This window comes from Sabethes cyaneus, chromosome 3 (assembly GCF_943734655.1).
Source record: "Sabethes cyaneus chromosome 3, idSabCyanKW18_F2, whole genome shotgun sequence".
NCBI lineage: Eukaryota > Metazoa > Arthropoda > Insecta > Diptera > Culicidae > Sabethes > Sabethes cyaneus.
The window spans coordinates 38403269-38420691 of record NC_071355.1 but is presented as its reverse complement, the minus strand read 5'-3'; the positions used below and the strand labels follow the sequence as shown (position 1 = coordinate 38420691).

Genomic DNA, 17423 nt, shown 5'->3' with positions numbered 1-17423 from the left:
TTTCCAGAAAATCTGTGCATGGTTTGTTTTTTTCGATTATTAAGAACGGGACAACTTAGGGACTATTCCCTTATTACTCAATGCATTTGGGAGACGCCCGACATTCGTCACGTAGTTCGTAAATGGTGCCTAAGTTGTACCGTTCTTGAGTAAAATTGAAAAAAAAAACAAACCGTGTAAAATAGAACTTTAGTGGTAATAGACGGCGTGCCGTACAAATGCATTTCTGTTTTAGATATCGTCCAATCCAGTAATTATGGTGGAAGGCCAAAATCGGTATTTTATATCCATTTAAGCTCTGAAGTGTTAACACAACGGGCACTTTTAATTTATGAACGAATGAAGTTTCTCAACTTTATATCCATGTCAATTAATTAAACATAGTTTAATTTTATAATGCTCTTATTTACCAAACGGAAAGAACTATATTCGTTATTTTCATATAAAAACAAAATAAGGCTTAGAAAACAAAGATGGGAAAATTATTATTTTTATCATAAACCCTTAATAACCTATGTAATCAACAAATTAACTTTCACTAAATTATTGAGCACGCAATTATTGGATGAGCAACCTGCCTAAGTGGAATTCGAACAAACGCTAAGTGCACCGGCGAGCCAAAAGTTTAATTTTGCACATCCTTAGTTTCGAACAAACGTCATTCACTTTTTCATAATTGTTTTTAAATTCGTCCGGTCGTTTTACGTTCTCTCCGTCTGATTCGCAATCACGTTTAGATTGCAGGACTCGTGGATTGGCTTTTTTTTATTTCTTCTTCTCGTAAAATGTTGTGTAGGTACAGTCTTCTTTCGCTCCGGTTCCCCTTCCCAAGTGCTGTGGCGATACTAACCGCAATCTTATACTCGACTCTCGGTGTGTGCTGTGCGCTGTGCGCTCCGGCCACCACTTTTAGTTTTAACAGGTTTCTTTCCGTTTTATTGGATACTCTCCTTTTTGTCGCGATGAGGATCGTTTCCACGAGGTTTCATTTCCTATACGTTTGCATGCTGTTTTTATTTTTCTGTTCATTTTATTATTCGCTAATCGTTGGCTTTCTCTCATCATCCTGAGGTTGCATGACGGTTGTGCAACAATGTGCTACAAATTGCCTTTTTGGCTCACCATGGGCTCGTCGTGAGATAAAAGGGCAAAATTTCAGTACCAAGCACCAACTCGAACGAGATTGATACTAATGTCATTTCTTGGTTTCTTCCTCCAGGTGGTTCCACCCATCGGTGTCGGGTGTCGAGGCGGAAAAGCTACTACGCGAACGTGGTTTCGATGGATCCTTTCTGGCACGACTGTCCTCGTCGAATCCGGGAGCTTTCACGCTCTCGGTACGCCGAGGTCAGGAGGTGACGCACATCAAGATCCAGAACAATGGCGATTTCTTCGACCTGTACGGAGGTAAGTGGTGCAGATACAGGATTGTTCGAGCGAGTAGAAGCTGAATCAGACTCTTTTGCATTTTAGGTGAAAAGTTTGCCACTTTGTCCGAATTGGTTCAGTATTATATGGAGAATGGCGGTCAGCTGAAGGAAAAGAATGGACAAATTATCGAACTGAAGCAGCCGCTCATTTGCGCCGAACCTACGACAGAAAGGTAAGTGGTAGGATTTACCCAAAACGAATGATAAAGTTAATAGGCGAACATTTTAAAATTTTGTTGAATTCAACTACTAAAAGATAACAGTTGCAGTTCTTCACAAAACGGTAGTGGACTTTATTTTTGTATGCCAAAAAGGCATTAGGTTAAAAAGCCACTGCGACAGTCTCAATGATCGTCTTTTGTGGTAGGCAGTAGTGAAATAGTAAAATTTTCAGTTCCATCCTCCAAGATGATTTTGAGGTACGACACCGGTCTTACAAACCAGGCGCCGTATATTCGAATCTCAACTGGGAGAGGTTGGTAGATTCAATTTAGGATCGTAGCACTAGCCCCGCAATTGTCCTGTACCTTAACAGCTGGCTTCGAAGTCTGTCGAATAAAAACAGAAGGTCAAGTATCGAAAACGGAATGTACCTAGGCTTTGCTTTGCTTTGTTTTGAGACTATCAACTAGCGTGTTGAGGGTGTGGGACTCGTGCACCATCTACTTTGCATAATTTGATGTCATATAACAATTAATTTTCGAAAGATAACGATCCCAGTATATACTTAACTTCTAATAAATGTAGAACAAATAGCGGCAGAAGATTTGTTGTTGTTATTCGTTTATTAGGACTTTTTAAACGCAAAGCGTAATATCATCAATCTGCTTTCATTTCTGTGAACTACAGTGATTTACATGCCCAGCAATTCTAAAATACCAAATTGCTTATATACTCTGTCTGAATCTTAAATCTAATAGATTACTTGAGTAAGCGTGCCTCAAGGTTCGACCCTGGGCCCAATTCTGTATAAAATATTCGCATCTGATCTTCCTGAGTTTCCACTTGACTGTATTAAATTGATATTTTGTGATGATACGAACATTTCCGTAAGAGGAAGATGTATTCGTGTCACATCCAGTCGACAGCAGAAAAGTTTAGATATTTTCTCCGACTACTATTCGCAATATCACAAAATTTATTCCAATGCTTCTAAAATTCGAATAATAATCCCATTATCAAAATGAATGCAGTAGCTTTGTGTAAGTTGGTCTAACCAGGTTATATATCTGGGACTTACTTATAATAAAAGCTACTCACCTTCAAGGATTACATTCAAAGCATACAAGTAACGTATAATTAATATATTTTTGAATTGAACTAGGTCATTGGTAATTAGTCGTATCAACTATTATAATCTTTATTCAGTGTTCCTTAGGGGACCGCAGCATGGCTTTTTCAAAAAAATTTGTTAAATTTTTGAAATCTGTTTGAAAAACGTACATTTTTGAACAAATCATCTGGTCATGTCGGTTAATTTGCTGCAGTTACAGGCCATGATGCGAGCCATCCGGACCCAGCGGGACACAACAATCCGGAACCGGTTTTCATAAAGCAGAGGTGTGCAAAACGGCGAACGCCATTTTTAAGGGGTTGTTGTCCGACATTCTCACAACATCTACTGCTTATTGTACCCTTATTGGATAGTGGGTCGCTGGAAAGCTTGCTAGCTCGTGGTTTATCCTTTTCTTCCAAACACCGTTCCCTCATACCCCGTCAAAGATTATCATAAGCACACGACGTTAAAAAAAGTCCCCCCGAACATTGTCCACGTTTAACTGCAGTTTTTTGAGCGCCTCAGTGAACCATGGTGACCGAATTCATAGAAAAATCTTTTCACAATTGAATTCCACAAAATGTACTGGAAAAGCTTGTATTACAATATGAGACTGGTCGATTCAATCGTTTCCGAGAAGTCTTGCTTGCCGATTCGCGCTAAACACTGCGGTCTCCTACTTTTAATCGCTCTGAAAAGCCATCGCAAATGGTCCTATCACTTCGAAAATATTGGCCAGATGGACGAAAAATTTTCTGTGTGTGACTAAGTACAGTAGAGATTTGTATAACGCGGATTTGTAGAACGCGGATTTCTATAGCGCGGGTACCATGATATTTCTATAATGCGGTTTTCCGCGTATAACAAATACACGTAGCATATGGATATTGAGTTAATTGGGGCTAAAGTCGAATTTTGAGCGATTTTGAACAGATACGACCGTGGTGTCTTTTAAGAAGTTGTAGGGCACATAACAGTTGACTCTCTAAGTGATATACGGAAACCACAAAGTTACGGGTTGGCCTGCTGGGCCGGAATATCCGTTGAAATTTTCGTATTGGTAAAGTTGGTTAAAATTGGTGAAATATTTTTGAAGTAACTAAAGTCGGGTAATTAATACGAATTAAAAAAAAGTAATAAATAAACGACCTTAGAAAGCCATAAGGTGGTCCTCCGGAAAATTCAGAACATATCGTGTATATTTTGAGTGTAATTTGACTACACTAGAAATATATTTCGACTATTTGTGATTCAATTTGGCCATTGGATGGTATTGGTTGGTTTAGAAAATTCAAAGCTTTTTTTCCATGTTGGGTATTTTTATCACTGCGACCATTTGTTTGATCTATTGTGATATATCCCCCATTTTACTATAGCTATGTTGTCAAGATCAAGTCACTGGAAATGCAAATATTTTTAATTTGTAACAGATCAAAATGAAATGGAATATCAGCAATCCTCAACTAAATAGGCCGCTCACGACTCGATATGGCCGCCAAAACGTTTACTGGAAAATTAGGTTTTGCCGTCAAAGTGAACAATAATTCAATTCAATAATGCTAGTGTAATTTGATAGATGTGGTATAGTAAACTGAACTACCGGTAACATTTACTATACTTACAAATCTAATGGCAAATATATCAACTTTTGTATAAGCTCTTCACCAGGTATTGTACTCTTCTGGGAAAATTTTAACAGAAATCTAACCATCGTAGTTAGCCATGGCCATTCCGAAATCCGCGTTGACGGTATCTAATATTTTTATGGGTTTTGCCTGAGAAAAAGTGAGAGAGAATTGTTATTGGTTTTGTTTTCACCTTTTCCTGGACAATTCAGAATGGAGCTTCTTGTAAGAGCGAACAGGCTACGAAAACTTTGTTGCCTTCGTCAACGCGATAAGCAGTTCGATGCCCTTGATCATCAATTTTAATCATTTAATGTCGGATCTTTCGATGCATTTTGTAGTGGCCAGGTTGAGTCACAAACCGCTGAATTTATATCCCTATTTCACATTGTTCAATTCGAGGTTGAATGAACATAATTCCGAACTCAAAGAACAATTTTCGCTTGATGACCACTTTTACGGATGTTCCGGGTTTGGTCCGGATCCGGATGGCTTCTCAATAGCACGGATTGTTTACATTACTTATATTACGCAAAATAATAAGCCATAGGGACTTTAAAAAGAATTTTGAAGGTATGAGAAGACTTCACAGAAATGAAAATTTAGCGGATGTTCCGGAAGCTCTGGAAAACCAAGAGGGGATTTTTTCTGTCTCACCAAGCACCTGTAAGATGGAAAAATATATACTTGACAACTTTCCCAAAGGAACCATGGTCGTGTTGATTCAAAATTTCGTAAAATTCGGGTATAGCCCCAATTAACTCAATTTCCATATGCTACGTGTACTTGTATAACGCGCTTCATATAACGCGGTTCCAATTACCCGCGTTATACAAATATCGACTGTATTTATATTTGTTTTCGATAAAAATACATTGTTTAACATATTTCTGTCTAATAATGACCACAGAGGAATACGTACATTCAATGAACAACTTTTTTATGGTTAACTAAACACTCCAAATTATTCAAATAATGTTTAAAATAGTTTATGAGCAGCTTGAATCTAGAATATTTATTATTTAGATTTTACGGGAAATACAAAAAAGGTTTAATAGCTTTTGGAAAGGATGGTCATCTTGCCCCGCAGGTTGGTAAAATTCCCAAAAATCGATGAATTTTTGCTCGTGAATATTTGATATGCTTTATACAGGTTATAGAAAACACTGTAAAAGATAACCTAGTGAGGGTTTTGAGCCCTTTGGTGTAGATTTCTTCGGATATCTTGCCCCGTGCTACCCTATTAGTGCCTCTTGCTTCAGGTGGAAGTGTAGAGGTTTAATATTGAAAATAGCTTCTAGGGCGGCAGTAGGAGTTGTAGTAAATGCACCAGACATTGATCATTAAACACATCCTTTGAATATGGTTTAGCTTTGTCTGGACAGTCACAACTTCCCCTCTCTGCCACCATACAAGACAAGCATACGCCAGTATTGGCCTGACAACGACCGTGTATAGTCAGTGTATGTATTTGGGTTTAAGCCCCCAAGAGTTGCCGATTGTTCGTCTACATTGCCCAAAGGCCATGCACGCTTTTTTAATTCGGAAATCAATATTTGTGGACCAGTCAAGCTTGGAGTTGAGAATCAACCTTACGTACTTCACCTCGTTCACAACATCAACATTCGAATCGTAAAAGCGCAGAGCGCGAGCTCCTTTGGTATTTTTATGTCTTGAAAATAAGACGATAGATGTTTTGCTCGGATTTACCGAAAGTGCAGTTTCTCGGCACCACGTTTCCACGACGCGTAGTGCCCGCTGCATTAAGTCAAATAATGTGCTTATGCACTTTCCAACTACTAGGATGAGATAGTCATCCGCAAAACCATATGACGGATAGCCTAGATCATTGAGTTTCCTCAGTAGGCTATCCACCACAAGGTTCCATAAAAGAGGCGAGAGAACGCCACCTTGTGGACATCCACAAACACTTTACTTCCAAATGCTTGCTTGCCGTAAGGACGAAAAAAGCAATCGGTTACTAAGCATTTGTTCTATCCACTTTATGATTATGGAAGGCACATTATGATAACGAGCAGCCTCCAAAATGGAAGCGAAAGATACGTTATCAAACGCGCCTTCAATATACAAAAAAGTTCCAGAACAAGATTCCTTTTGTGGAAAAACAACCTCAATTTTATCCACTACGTCATGTAATAAAGTGGTTGTAGACTTGCCACTTTGATAAGCATGTTGTGCTGAATGAAGAGGAACTACTACTAAGCTTGTTTGGCAGATGTGGTGATCAACGATCCGCTCAAGTGATTTAAGCAGGAAAGACGTTAGACTGATTGGTCTAAAACTTTTTGCTTGCTCGTGTGTCGCGCGTCCACCTTTAGGAATAAACTTAATGGTTATTTCACGCCATTGAGTTGGGATGTACCCAATAGCAATACTACACACAAACATCCTTCTCAGAATGTGTTTGAAGTACTTGAATCCATTCTGCAGTAGAATAGGGTATATTCCATCTGTTCCAGAAGATTTGTATGGAGAGAAGCTGTTCACGGCCCACTCAATCGCTTCAGTTGTGACAAGTCTCCTAGCAAAAGCCCATGAATCTAAGCCACCTAAAACGATTCCTGGATCGTTTCCAACTTCAGGTTCCACACAGCCCGGAAAGTGACTATAAAAGAGACATTCCAGGATTTCATTGTCATTCGAACAGTATTCGCCGTTCGAACTTCGAATGTTATTAACCTAATAATCTTTCGATTTTGACAGTATTTTATTAAGTCGACTTGCCTCGCCGAAACTGGAAACGTTGCTGCAGAACCTGTGCCAGCTCGTGCGTGCTGAAGATCGTAGAGCCTTTGCATAGGCTCTTCGGGCCTGCTTGAAAGGCTCCACGCCATCCCTACGACGTCTATTACAGGCTCTCCTGCATCGTTTCTTTAGTTCCGCGAGATGAGAGTTCCACCATGGTGTTCCTCTGGTCGTTTCAATAGTTTTAAGCGGGCAGGCTACTTCAAAAGCTTCCGCAATAAAAGATGTTGTGACATCTACAGCGTACATCCAAGTCGATCGATGACTCTATCGTCGGCTCGAATCCTTGAAATTTCGTCGCCAGTTCGTCCTCAAAGAGTTCCCAGTCGGAAAATCTCGAATTGCGAAATGTTGCAGCGTTCAAGGAGACACCCAAATGATCAAAATATATAAAGCAATGATCAGATATTGGTGTCTCATTTGAAACATGCCATTGTGCCAACTCATGACTGATCCTGTTAGAGCAGAGTGTTATATCTAACACTTCCTCTCTACCAGCTCGTATGAAAGTTGGACAATTGCCAATGTTGAGTATTCCAAGGTTGGTACTACTCAAATATTCCATCAAATCAGAGCCTCTCAGATTGATATCCGAGCTGCCCCAAATGATGTGATGGGCATTGGCATCACTGCCTACAATGAGCGGAAGCCCATTAGATTGGCAGTATCTCACCACATTTCTGAAATCGTCGCTGGGAGACGGTTCATCGTGTGGTAAGTACAGTAGACATAGCGCCTATGGACATCATCCACGACGAGTTCTACTGTGACAGCACAAATATCTCGAGTAGTCAACTCAGAGATAAGGCATGCACTTATTGACCTATGCAACAATATGCATGCCCTGGGCATCAAACAAGGATTTGTCATACCAGTTTTGCTGAAAACAGCAAAGTTCTGGTTTCCAATATCCGTCGAATGAAAGTACCCTTTGCGAAAATATGGCTCCTGAACCAATGCGATGGTGACGGAGCCATTAAAAAGTTTTTCGCATAAATACAAATTTGCTGCCCGTTTGTGTTGAAGATTTATTTGTGCGACTCTAACTATTTGACTAGCGGAGTATATGCACAAACAATCTGCAACACAGATCAAACAGCAAATTGTAAGCTAAGCCACTTATGTTGGCCAGAACGCACTTGGCGTAAAACCCTTAAGGGAAATTGGATAGGACTCCTATGTTGTTCCCACGAAACGCAAGGGACAACAAAGATCGACCGTACCAGAGCTCCGCATGGCACATAAGGGGCAAGATGCCCAAACCACTCCGTTCGCGACTGGCATGTTTTACCCCTCCAGCCATTCAGTCATCGGTACGGAGTTAGACCTTGACTTAGGGGCTCCTGATTTGCCGACTCTCACGGCAGGATCAGGTCCCGTGGCTCAATTTTTGCCCAAACGTACAATTCGGCACCAACAGCCATAGGACATAACTGCAGATTGTGTAAAACAGACCGATTGAGAGTCTCTCTCTCTGTGCTAAGCCAGCTGAGAAAATAACTCTCTCCCGGTGTGCCCATACCCCGCAGCCACGCCCTCTGAAAAACCGGCGCCGAACTGCATGATTATATAGCCGGAAACCACACGGCGAGTGTTCCACCTTCTCTGTCTGCGTACGACAACCAAGGTTGCGTACCACCAGGTGCGCAACTTTGGCTGCCATACCCCAGCCGGCACCTCGTGGAGGTAGAGATAGGAGTTAGAAAGTAGCATGAGTAGCAATTCTTGCAGAATGATATTTCTCGTGCCGTCCTACAATAATACAACCGCACTCTTTCGTGTACATTGTTGTAATTTTTGGTTAGGACGAAGGAACATTTTGTTTAACGGATTTAAAAACGGCAAGACGAATTTACAAAATAAAGCAGTGGCGTAATTTCAATAAATGCTTATAATTGCTTTTTAGTGATATTAAAGAGCACGGATCGGAAGGTAAGTGTACGACGGGAATTGGCACTAAACCGTAACACGAAATATAAAAGTTGTAAGTACACAAAGCAAAGCCTAGGTGCTACATTCCGTTATCGAAACTTGACCTTCTGTTTTTTATATGACAGACTTCGCAGCCAGCTGTTAGAGTACAGGACGATCGCTGGGCCAGTGGGCCTATTGACTTTAACAGCCTCTCCCAGTCGAGATTCGAATATACGACGACTGGTTTTTAGGCCAATATCATACCTCGAGGCCAACTGAGAGGTCAGGTTGTTGTAAACATTAATAGTTAATACTTGAACGGCCTAAAATGCCGTAGATGTTCTGTATATTATAGCAAGATTATGCTTTCGCTAGCTACCCAATTTGTTTAAAATGCCCCAATCTATGGAAGACAGAACCGGAAAAATTACAAAATCCTGTAAAAAATTTTAATCATCTAAATCAGTGGTTAAAACTACTTAAAATAAAATCAGTAAAAAATGGGTCAGCTGTTCAACTTACTAAAAGTAAAATATAGCAAAGACCTTACATTCACAGCTCGTATTGAGAAGGGACCAACGAATACAAGCACCTTTACTGAAAGTGAAAAATAAGTAAAACAGGAATCGATTATTGTTGGACTTCTGTTTTCGAAAAGGCAAAAACGCCAAATAAATTCATCGAGTGAAAGAGAAGTGCAATTTTATGGCCGGTTGTATGGCCGCTGCTGCGGTGCCTCAGAAGACCGGCACTATCTACCGTACCGGCGACGACGAGCGTTGTTAGTTGCAATAATCGTGGGAGTAAATTTAGGCGATGTGTGTCAGGCATCAGCAGCGGATAATAGAACTAGACACCGGCGGCAGCGGGCGCCGCCGGTCATTTGGTGGCTATAATATGGTAAAACTCCCACTGTGTTTCGGTTGGTGCATGGATGGTTTCTATTTTCTTTTTCCCATTGGACTAAAAATCGTTTGAATGCCGTCACTAAGCTAGGGAAAAGTGTCCGCTATTTTAGATTTTAACCTAAAAGTCTCAAGCTACTATTTTAGGAGACGTCCACGAGATGGTGGTATAACAGATTTATTGAATTCATTTCATTCCAGTATAGTTGGGGGTTCCGAACAAAAAGATCCTGTCTTCGAGTGAGGCTAATTGGATAAACTAACGAACGAAGCCGTCTAGGTGTCACTTGAATAAACGTTCAATCACAACATTTACTTTGTCTGTTCCGGCTGGCGACGACGGCCGATAGGGGTTGGATTAATTAAGTCTGTGGGCCACTTTCCCGATTCGGAATTCCAGATATGCAGCTAAAATTAATACGGGCAACGACCTGATTCTCCGCGGGTTGGTTGTTTCTTTCGTTCTTTGCAGATGCGTGTGATCTATTAGCGATTATACAAAAAAGCAAAGCCTTGGTGCTACATTCCGTTTTCGAAACTTGACCTTGTGTTTTTTATTCGATAGCTGTTAGAGTAGAGGACAATTGCAGGGCTAGTGCTATAATCCTATTGACTCTAGCTGCGGTTATATCGTAACGTAAATGAATTGCTTAAATATTTGCTCCATGGTGATGCTCTGACTAGCGGTGAAATCACCTTCACGGGTGCTGCATTGTCACCCGTGCAACTAGACGTAGCAGTTAAACATCCAAGTTCATTGCAACCAACCGCAAATCGTTCTTAGCATAGTTTCCTATCTGGTCAAATAGAGACAGAGACCACATGCTGGCAGGTGGTGAAGGAATTCATTGACCGCACACAGTTGTGGTTTAAATAAAGCAAATTAAGGAAATTTAACCATTAATTTTAGACCTCATTCGGATTTGCTACTTCGACAAGTTGATGGCATATTGCATCTTGTTAGTATTGAGTTTGGATAAATTTAAAATTAAATAAACATGTAAAGCTGGCCGTAAAAGCTCTGTAAGGGTAGGCGGGGCAAGACCACCACATTAAGCAAAACGCTTGTGTAAGAAAAGTTCTGGCACAATTGATCTATTACTTATTTTACTTTAGTGGCGACGGTCGCTATCGATTTAATTAATCGTTATCGAATTAATTATGGTCCTCTAGTAAGTCGGTCCCGCCGAAAACCAGCTGGATGTGCATCGTCCTCGACAGCAAACTTCCATCCGGCGTAGGGTCTGCCCCGAAGTCTCGACCTCTTCCTGGTTCAGGGTTGAAAATAGTTTTGGCTTGATACAGCTCATGGTTCGTGCGTCTGCGCCACACTCTATTTTCCATTTTGCCACCAAGTGTCGATCGTTGAATTTTACACTCGAAAACCCCAAGCACTCATCGATTCGACCTGAATGACCAAAAGGTGTAAGGGTCGTAAATAAAAATAAACAAAAAAAAAATAATCATTTGCTTTGCGATTCATTTGCGTTAAGGGCCACTAAGTGGATTAATATTCTGTTGTGCGCCACTTTTGTGCGAATTTTAAACTATGGGACTTACGCTGGTTAGGTAATCCGTAGAAAGTCCGATTCGCAGCTGCAATCCGTCGTTTTATTCCGCGGCTTACCAGCGCGTATAGGTTTAAAGGAATCTTTCACTACTTCATATCGTTCCCCATTCAGCTACATATTGGCACCAAGACCATTTCTGTCACGATCCTTGCCCGCAAGCACTTCGTCTGGCGGTTTTAATGGTGTTAATGTCCCAATCTCGCTGCTTCCTATTTACAAAACCTAAAGGCCTTTTCCACTGTTCTACGGTTCATTCCGATGATGTCGACATCATCCGAAAAAACAAGCAGCATGTGAGATTTCATGATAAAAGTCCCGCTCCTTTCCACGTTTGCCATTCGTATTGCACCTTCTAATAGCAGATTAGAGAGTGTATCCCCTTGCTTCTATCCATCCAACATCACGAAAGCGGCTGAGGTCTCATCCGCTATTCTGATGCATGATTTTGAACTATCCAGCGTCGTACGAGGCAGCTTAATTAGTTTCGTCGAAAAACTAAGCTTTAGGATTCTCCGCCATAGCTCGTTTCGTTTTACTAATTCGTACGCAGCCTTGAAGTACACAAACAGATGATGAGTCTTCAACTTGTACTCCCTGTAATTTGTCTAGTTACTGACGCAGAGTGATCTGCAGATCTGATCCGTTGTGGAGCGACCCTCACGAAATCCGGCTTGGTACTCGCCGACGAAGGACTCCACTAACGGTTTCAGTCTACAGAACAGGATACGGGATGGAGTACATCTTATGCAATGCCTTGATAGTTGTAACACTCTAGTCAATGTTCTTTTTTAAACATAGGGCAAATATATATAGGGCATTCAACCACTCTGCTGGCATTTGTTCTTCCTCCCAGATTCAGATGCATTAAAATATAATCTAAATTAACCTTCTTAGTGCATTGGAGTTACTTTTTACCCACCGGCCTACGAACAAAGCGCTATTCTATTACTCGATAATGGAACGAGCTGGAGGCCTAATTTTTTCCGACTTTTTCTAATTTTGGAAAACTGGCATTGTGGAGGAGTTTCTGCTTTCAGTGACATCTAGAAAAGGCACACCAAAAAAAGTCACTCGTTATGCATTGCACAGTGCACAGTGGTCCAAACAGCGAAATGCATGATCGTTTGATATAGCACCGAAACGTGAAGTTTTTCGCATATAGTATCTTTAGGAACATTTCTTGGTATAACAAGCCCCTTCTTGTGAGAGAAATCTTTGGGTGATTAATTCCCTTAAAAGTGAGATACAAAATTTATTTTCTCGTATATTCGAGATACAGGTTTGGTACTTTCGACAAAGTTGTAGTAAATATCAATGCAAACAACTTTGTCAAAGACGCCATACTTGTATCTCTTCATGGAAATTGTCTATGAAGCGTTATTCGTGGACAAGCCCTTCAAAACAGTTTTTAAACCCTGATTTATTCTGGTCAACTTTTACGTGTTCATAGTGTTCTAGAAAGTTGCTTATCTTGCTAAAATCAACGTTTTTGTAGAACATTATTATACGCGATTCTCTGCAGTTTCGGAGATTTTGAGCATTTTTGAAGAAAAATAGTACTACTATGAGCTTAAATATTTCCCAAGGTGGCAAATGGTGGCAGATCAAACCACTTAAAAGTACAAAAAAAGCCTTTAAAAGCAAGTATCAATTGTCTGTACATGTTTGTATCCTCAAAAGTTATAGTTGTTTTAAAAATCCATCTCAGTCATGTTTATAGAACAATTAAAATGTACTTCGGATGCAATAAACGCCATTTTGTTTACGTTAACAATCTCTTTCTAACAAGTTAAGTTACCAGCAATTTTTTCGCCTATTTCCGAATCGAAAATGAATGTAGACTTAAAATTATTTGACGCAATAAATAAGAGAAAAGCTTCCAAATAACTAAGTTAAGTCTATTTTGTTCAATACCTTCGATTGGTGTCTTTTCAAAAGATTACACTCATAATGGGTACCGAATGGCCGAAACACAAATGGTCGAATCACGAATGGCCGAATGGCAGTCACAGAAGGCCGAATTTTCTCTGAATGACTAAATAACTATTTAATTAGAAAACACGAATTGACAAGCAGTTAACAATTAAATTTTCTCAAACAAAAAATAAAATAAGCAACACATATTTTTGTTGTACTTTTGTGTATGAGTTGTTTGATATGCCACCATTTGCCACCTTGGGAAATATTTAAGCTCAAAGAAGTACTATTTTTCATCAAAAAAGCTCAAAATCTCCGGAACTTCAGAAAATCACATACAAAAACGTTGATTTTAGCAAGATAAACAACTTTCTAGAACACTATGTACACGTAAAACTTGACCAGAATAAGTCAGGGTTTAAAAACTGTTTTGAAGGGTTTGTCCACGAATAATGCTTCATAGACAATTTCCATGAAGAGATACAAGTATGGTGTCTTTGACAAAGTTATTTGCATTGATATTTACTACAACTTTGCCGAAAGTACCAAACCTGTATCTCGAATGTACAAGAAAATAAATTTCGAATCTCACTTTTAAGGGAATAAATCACCCAAAGATTTCTCTCACAAGAAGGGGCTTGTTACATCAAGAAATGTTCCTAAAGACACTACATGTGAAAAACTTCACGTTTTGGCGCAATATCACACGATCACGTATTTCGCTGATTGGACCACTGTGCACTGTGGAATTGCACTCACGACATACCGCACACGATGCCATCGTCTTAACCACTGTACCAGAACTACTCTTGAATGTAGGTAGTTTAAATGCTCATATGATTTGACCGATAGCTTGTTCTGTCAGTTGTCAGTTTTTGCTGTTCGAGCTGTCTATAAATAGATCTCTTTTGGTACGAGACCGTGATCAAGAAAAAGAAATCGAATCCCTTTTATCAGTGTTGCACCGTTCTGACAGTATTGCTCGAAGTGCTTTCAAATATACCAGAAAATAAATTGAAGTGAACCTGGCCTGGCCATTCAAACTTTTTTTTTAAATGAGTTTTATATTTCAAGTTTTATTCTATAAATGTTATTGCTGATTTTGGTAGGAACCAACCACAGTAAAGATTAAAAACAATTATGAACCTAATTATTTTAGTGATACGTGGAAGAAAATATTTCTCAATTATACGAGGTTTTGTTAGTAAAGGATTGGAGAAAACACTTGTTGCTTTTAAATTTTGTAAACAAGACGTAAACCGAGAAAAAAACTAAAACATTTTATTTTATCGTTAATTATCTTTTTCATAATGTGTTTGCTCGATTATGTTTTGTTCCGAGCATCTACCAACAAAATAAAAGTTTGAGAGATTTTCTTTTTAATCCTAATTTGTTGTTCGTTTCAATTCGTTGTTAGAACCTAATAAAGTGCAGAAAATACATAAAAGATGGCTTAACAGGAGCGGCATTTTGCATTGAGTATATTTCTAACTGCAATAGTTTATGTTTTCATTTTATACACTTGCTGTTGTCGGATGCTTAAAAAACTGTTATCCAAATAAACAAAAAAAGTCGAGAATCGACGACAAAATTTTCTTAATGCAAAATTGATAGATATCAGAATTCGCTACACGTAATCGTTATTTCGTTCTGATGCACTGAAACTGAACACTGAAAACTGAACACTGAAAACTGAACAACTGAATAGGACTTAGATTGCTGTACTTGAAATTAGACACGAAATTTCACTTAGAATTTCATTTGAAATTGCATGTCAAATGGACATGGTATTGGATTTGATATCGGACCAAAATTTAAACTTGAAATTGGACATTAAATTAGAATTAAATTTAGAATTCAAATTGAATTCAAAATAAACATGAAATTTGACTGGAAATAGTACTCGAAATTTTACTTGAAGTTAGGCTGGTATTGCATGTAAAATTTGGCTTGAAATCAGATTCGAAATTACACATAAAATTTGCGTTAAATTTTATAGAAAAGGTATGGCACGTTCCCCATTGTATGTCCCGGGCACACCAGTGATGATATGTAACATTTTTAGTAGTGGCCAAAACCCTAATTCTTCTATATAACTCAATGAGTTATAACTATCAGAATCTGTTACAAACTTGAAACTTTTGTTTTCACTTCTTGATCAGTTTATTTCCGATTTGTAACACAATGTATTATAAATATCAGAATGTGTTATAAATTTGATGTTATCTTGTTATGCCCTCCTGATCGGGAAGCCATAACATACTTTCAGATTATGGGAGTATTCCTACAAATATGAGTTCCGAAGACACTATATTGCTAAAATGAAAGTAAAAGGCGCTAGAGAAAACGTTCCACTTTTCACCCTTTTGGGTTTCCACTGTTCATCGACTTGATAAAATAAGGAGTAATTCTCGTTGAAACGGGCCCACTACTGACACGAGGTCTTCAAATATTGGAATTTTTGTACTTGATTGACTGAAAATGGATGGTAAATGATAATTATCACTTTTAATATCTCGCAACAGTGGACCCCTCGTCCTTCAAGGGGTCCGACAGTTTAAAAAATAGTTGAATTTTCAGCACACCTTGAGATCTGTATCATTTGATATTTCCTAAATTTGCTTGAAATAACTAACAAATGGCATGGTTCTGTAAAAAAGAAGAACACGGGTTTTAAATGGAGTAAAAAAATTTTGGCAATCGTCTTGGATTTGGTCGCAATATTGCATTTTATCAAAAAAAAACATCGATTTGCATTTTAAGACCACCATTGGGAAACCGAGAAAAAATTCTATGGGAAACATTCATCAAATTAGGTGTGCATTGGCACTACTAAGTGAAACAATTAATTATCTGTAGTAAGGTTTACAACTTTAGTATGATTATTGTGACATTTTAACAAACGACACAGATTTGTAAAGGGGGAGGACAGGGCTGTCAAATAAAGTGAAAAAATTGCGGCTATCTTGGGTTTGGCCGTCATGCTGGATTTAATCATAAAATCACCTTTTTTGTCATGATCCCACCAACCGTTTTACATTTTAGGACGTAGGACCACCATCGGAAAGCTGAGAAAAAATGCTATAAAAATTTTCCATCAAATTTGACATTTTTTGAAACTGTCGTGCCTCTTGGCGAACGAACGGTCCAATGTTTTGAGATATTGAAAGTGTAATTTTCATTTTTAACCATTTTAAACCAATCAAGTAAAAAAGTTCCAATATTTGGAGACCTCGTGAAAGCGGGGCGCCTTGCTGCAACCAGGATTATTCAAGACTGGTGGAAGTACAATTAGGGACATTTGAAAGCCAAATGGCCACTTCGCCATCATCGCACTGTGGTTCCATTTGTTAGGACGGGCGGCCATAAATGAATTTTTCATGACAATGAAGTCTAGCATCATCAAAATGGACGAAAATAAGTCTCTTTTAACCAAAACACACGTCAAAGTTGTATGTCTACGATTTCGTTACAATTATTTCAATTTGGATGATTTAATACTTTTAACTTAGGAGAACTGTTACTAGACACTTTTTATTGTCATTCTTTAAATAAGCTAATGCTACGTTTTTCTTTGTTTTGACTTAAAGATAGTTCCAAAATACTTATTGTACTTATTTTTGATCAGTTTTGTATGTTTATTTTTGCTACAACAAAAAATTGCAAGCAGTATAATGATAGTATTTGAAATGTAAATGTATTTATGTTATTTATCCTAGTATTTTACAAACTTCAATCTAAATATGTAATAGTTCCAACATTTCTTGAGGTAATTTTGGTTTGTTGGATTTGAAGAATAAGTTTAAACTTGCAATGAATGAATTTGAACTTAGCAATAACCATTGCAAAGGGGTTTGGTAGCTACCCGTGGTGGCATCTAACGGGTATGAGTCAAACGAATACTTTCAATTTATTTACTATTCGATTCCGCTGTTTCGTTAGACAATTCTGCAATTGAAACGAGTGCGTGATAAATCACCAAATGAATATAAATGATCAATTTATTAATAGATAGAAGA

The 17423-nt window shown here is 38.7% G+C and overlaps 1 protein-coding gene across 3 annotated transcripts in view; it reads left to right on the top strand.

Annotated features, from left to right (window-relative positions):
- The window catches only part of LOC128743197 (tyrosine-protein phosphatase corkscrew), a 174036-nt gene that overhangs the window by 53266 nt on the left and 103347 nt on the right, over positions 1-17423 (top strand). For all 3 annotated transcript variants that reach the window (XM_053839727.1, XM_053839726.1, XM_053839728.1), the window contains 2 exons: positions 1220-1407; positions 1474-1603. In XM_053839727.1, the coding sequence (XP_053695702.1) occupies positions 1220-1407; positions 1474-1603 (318 nt within the window). The remainder of the gene's footprint in view (positions 1-1219; positions 1408-1473; positions 1604-17423) is intronic.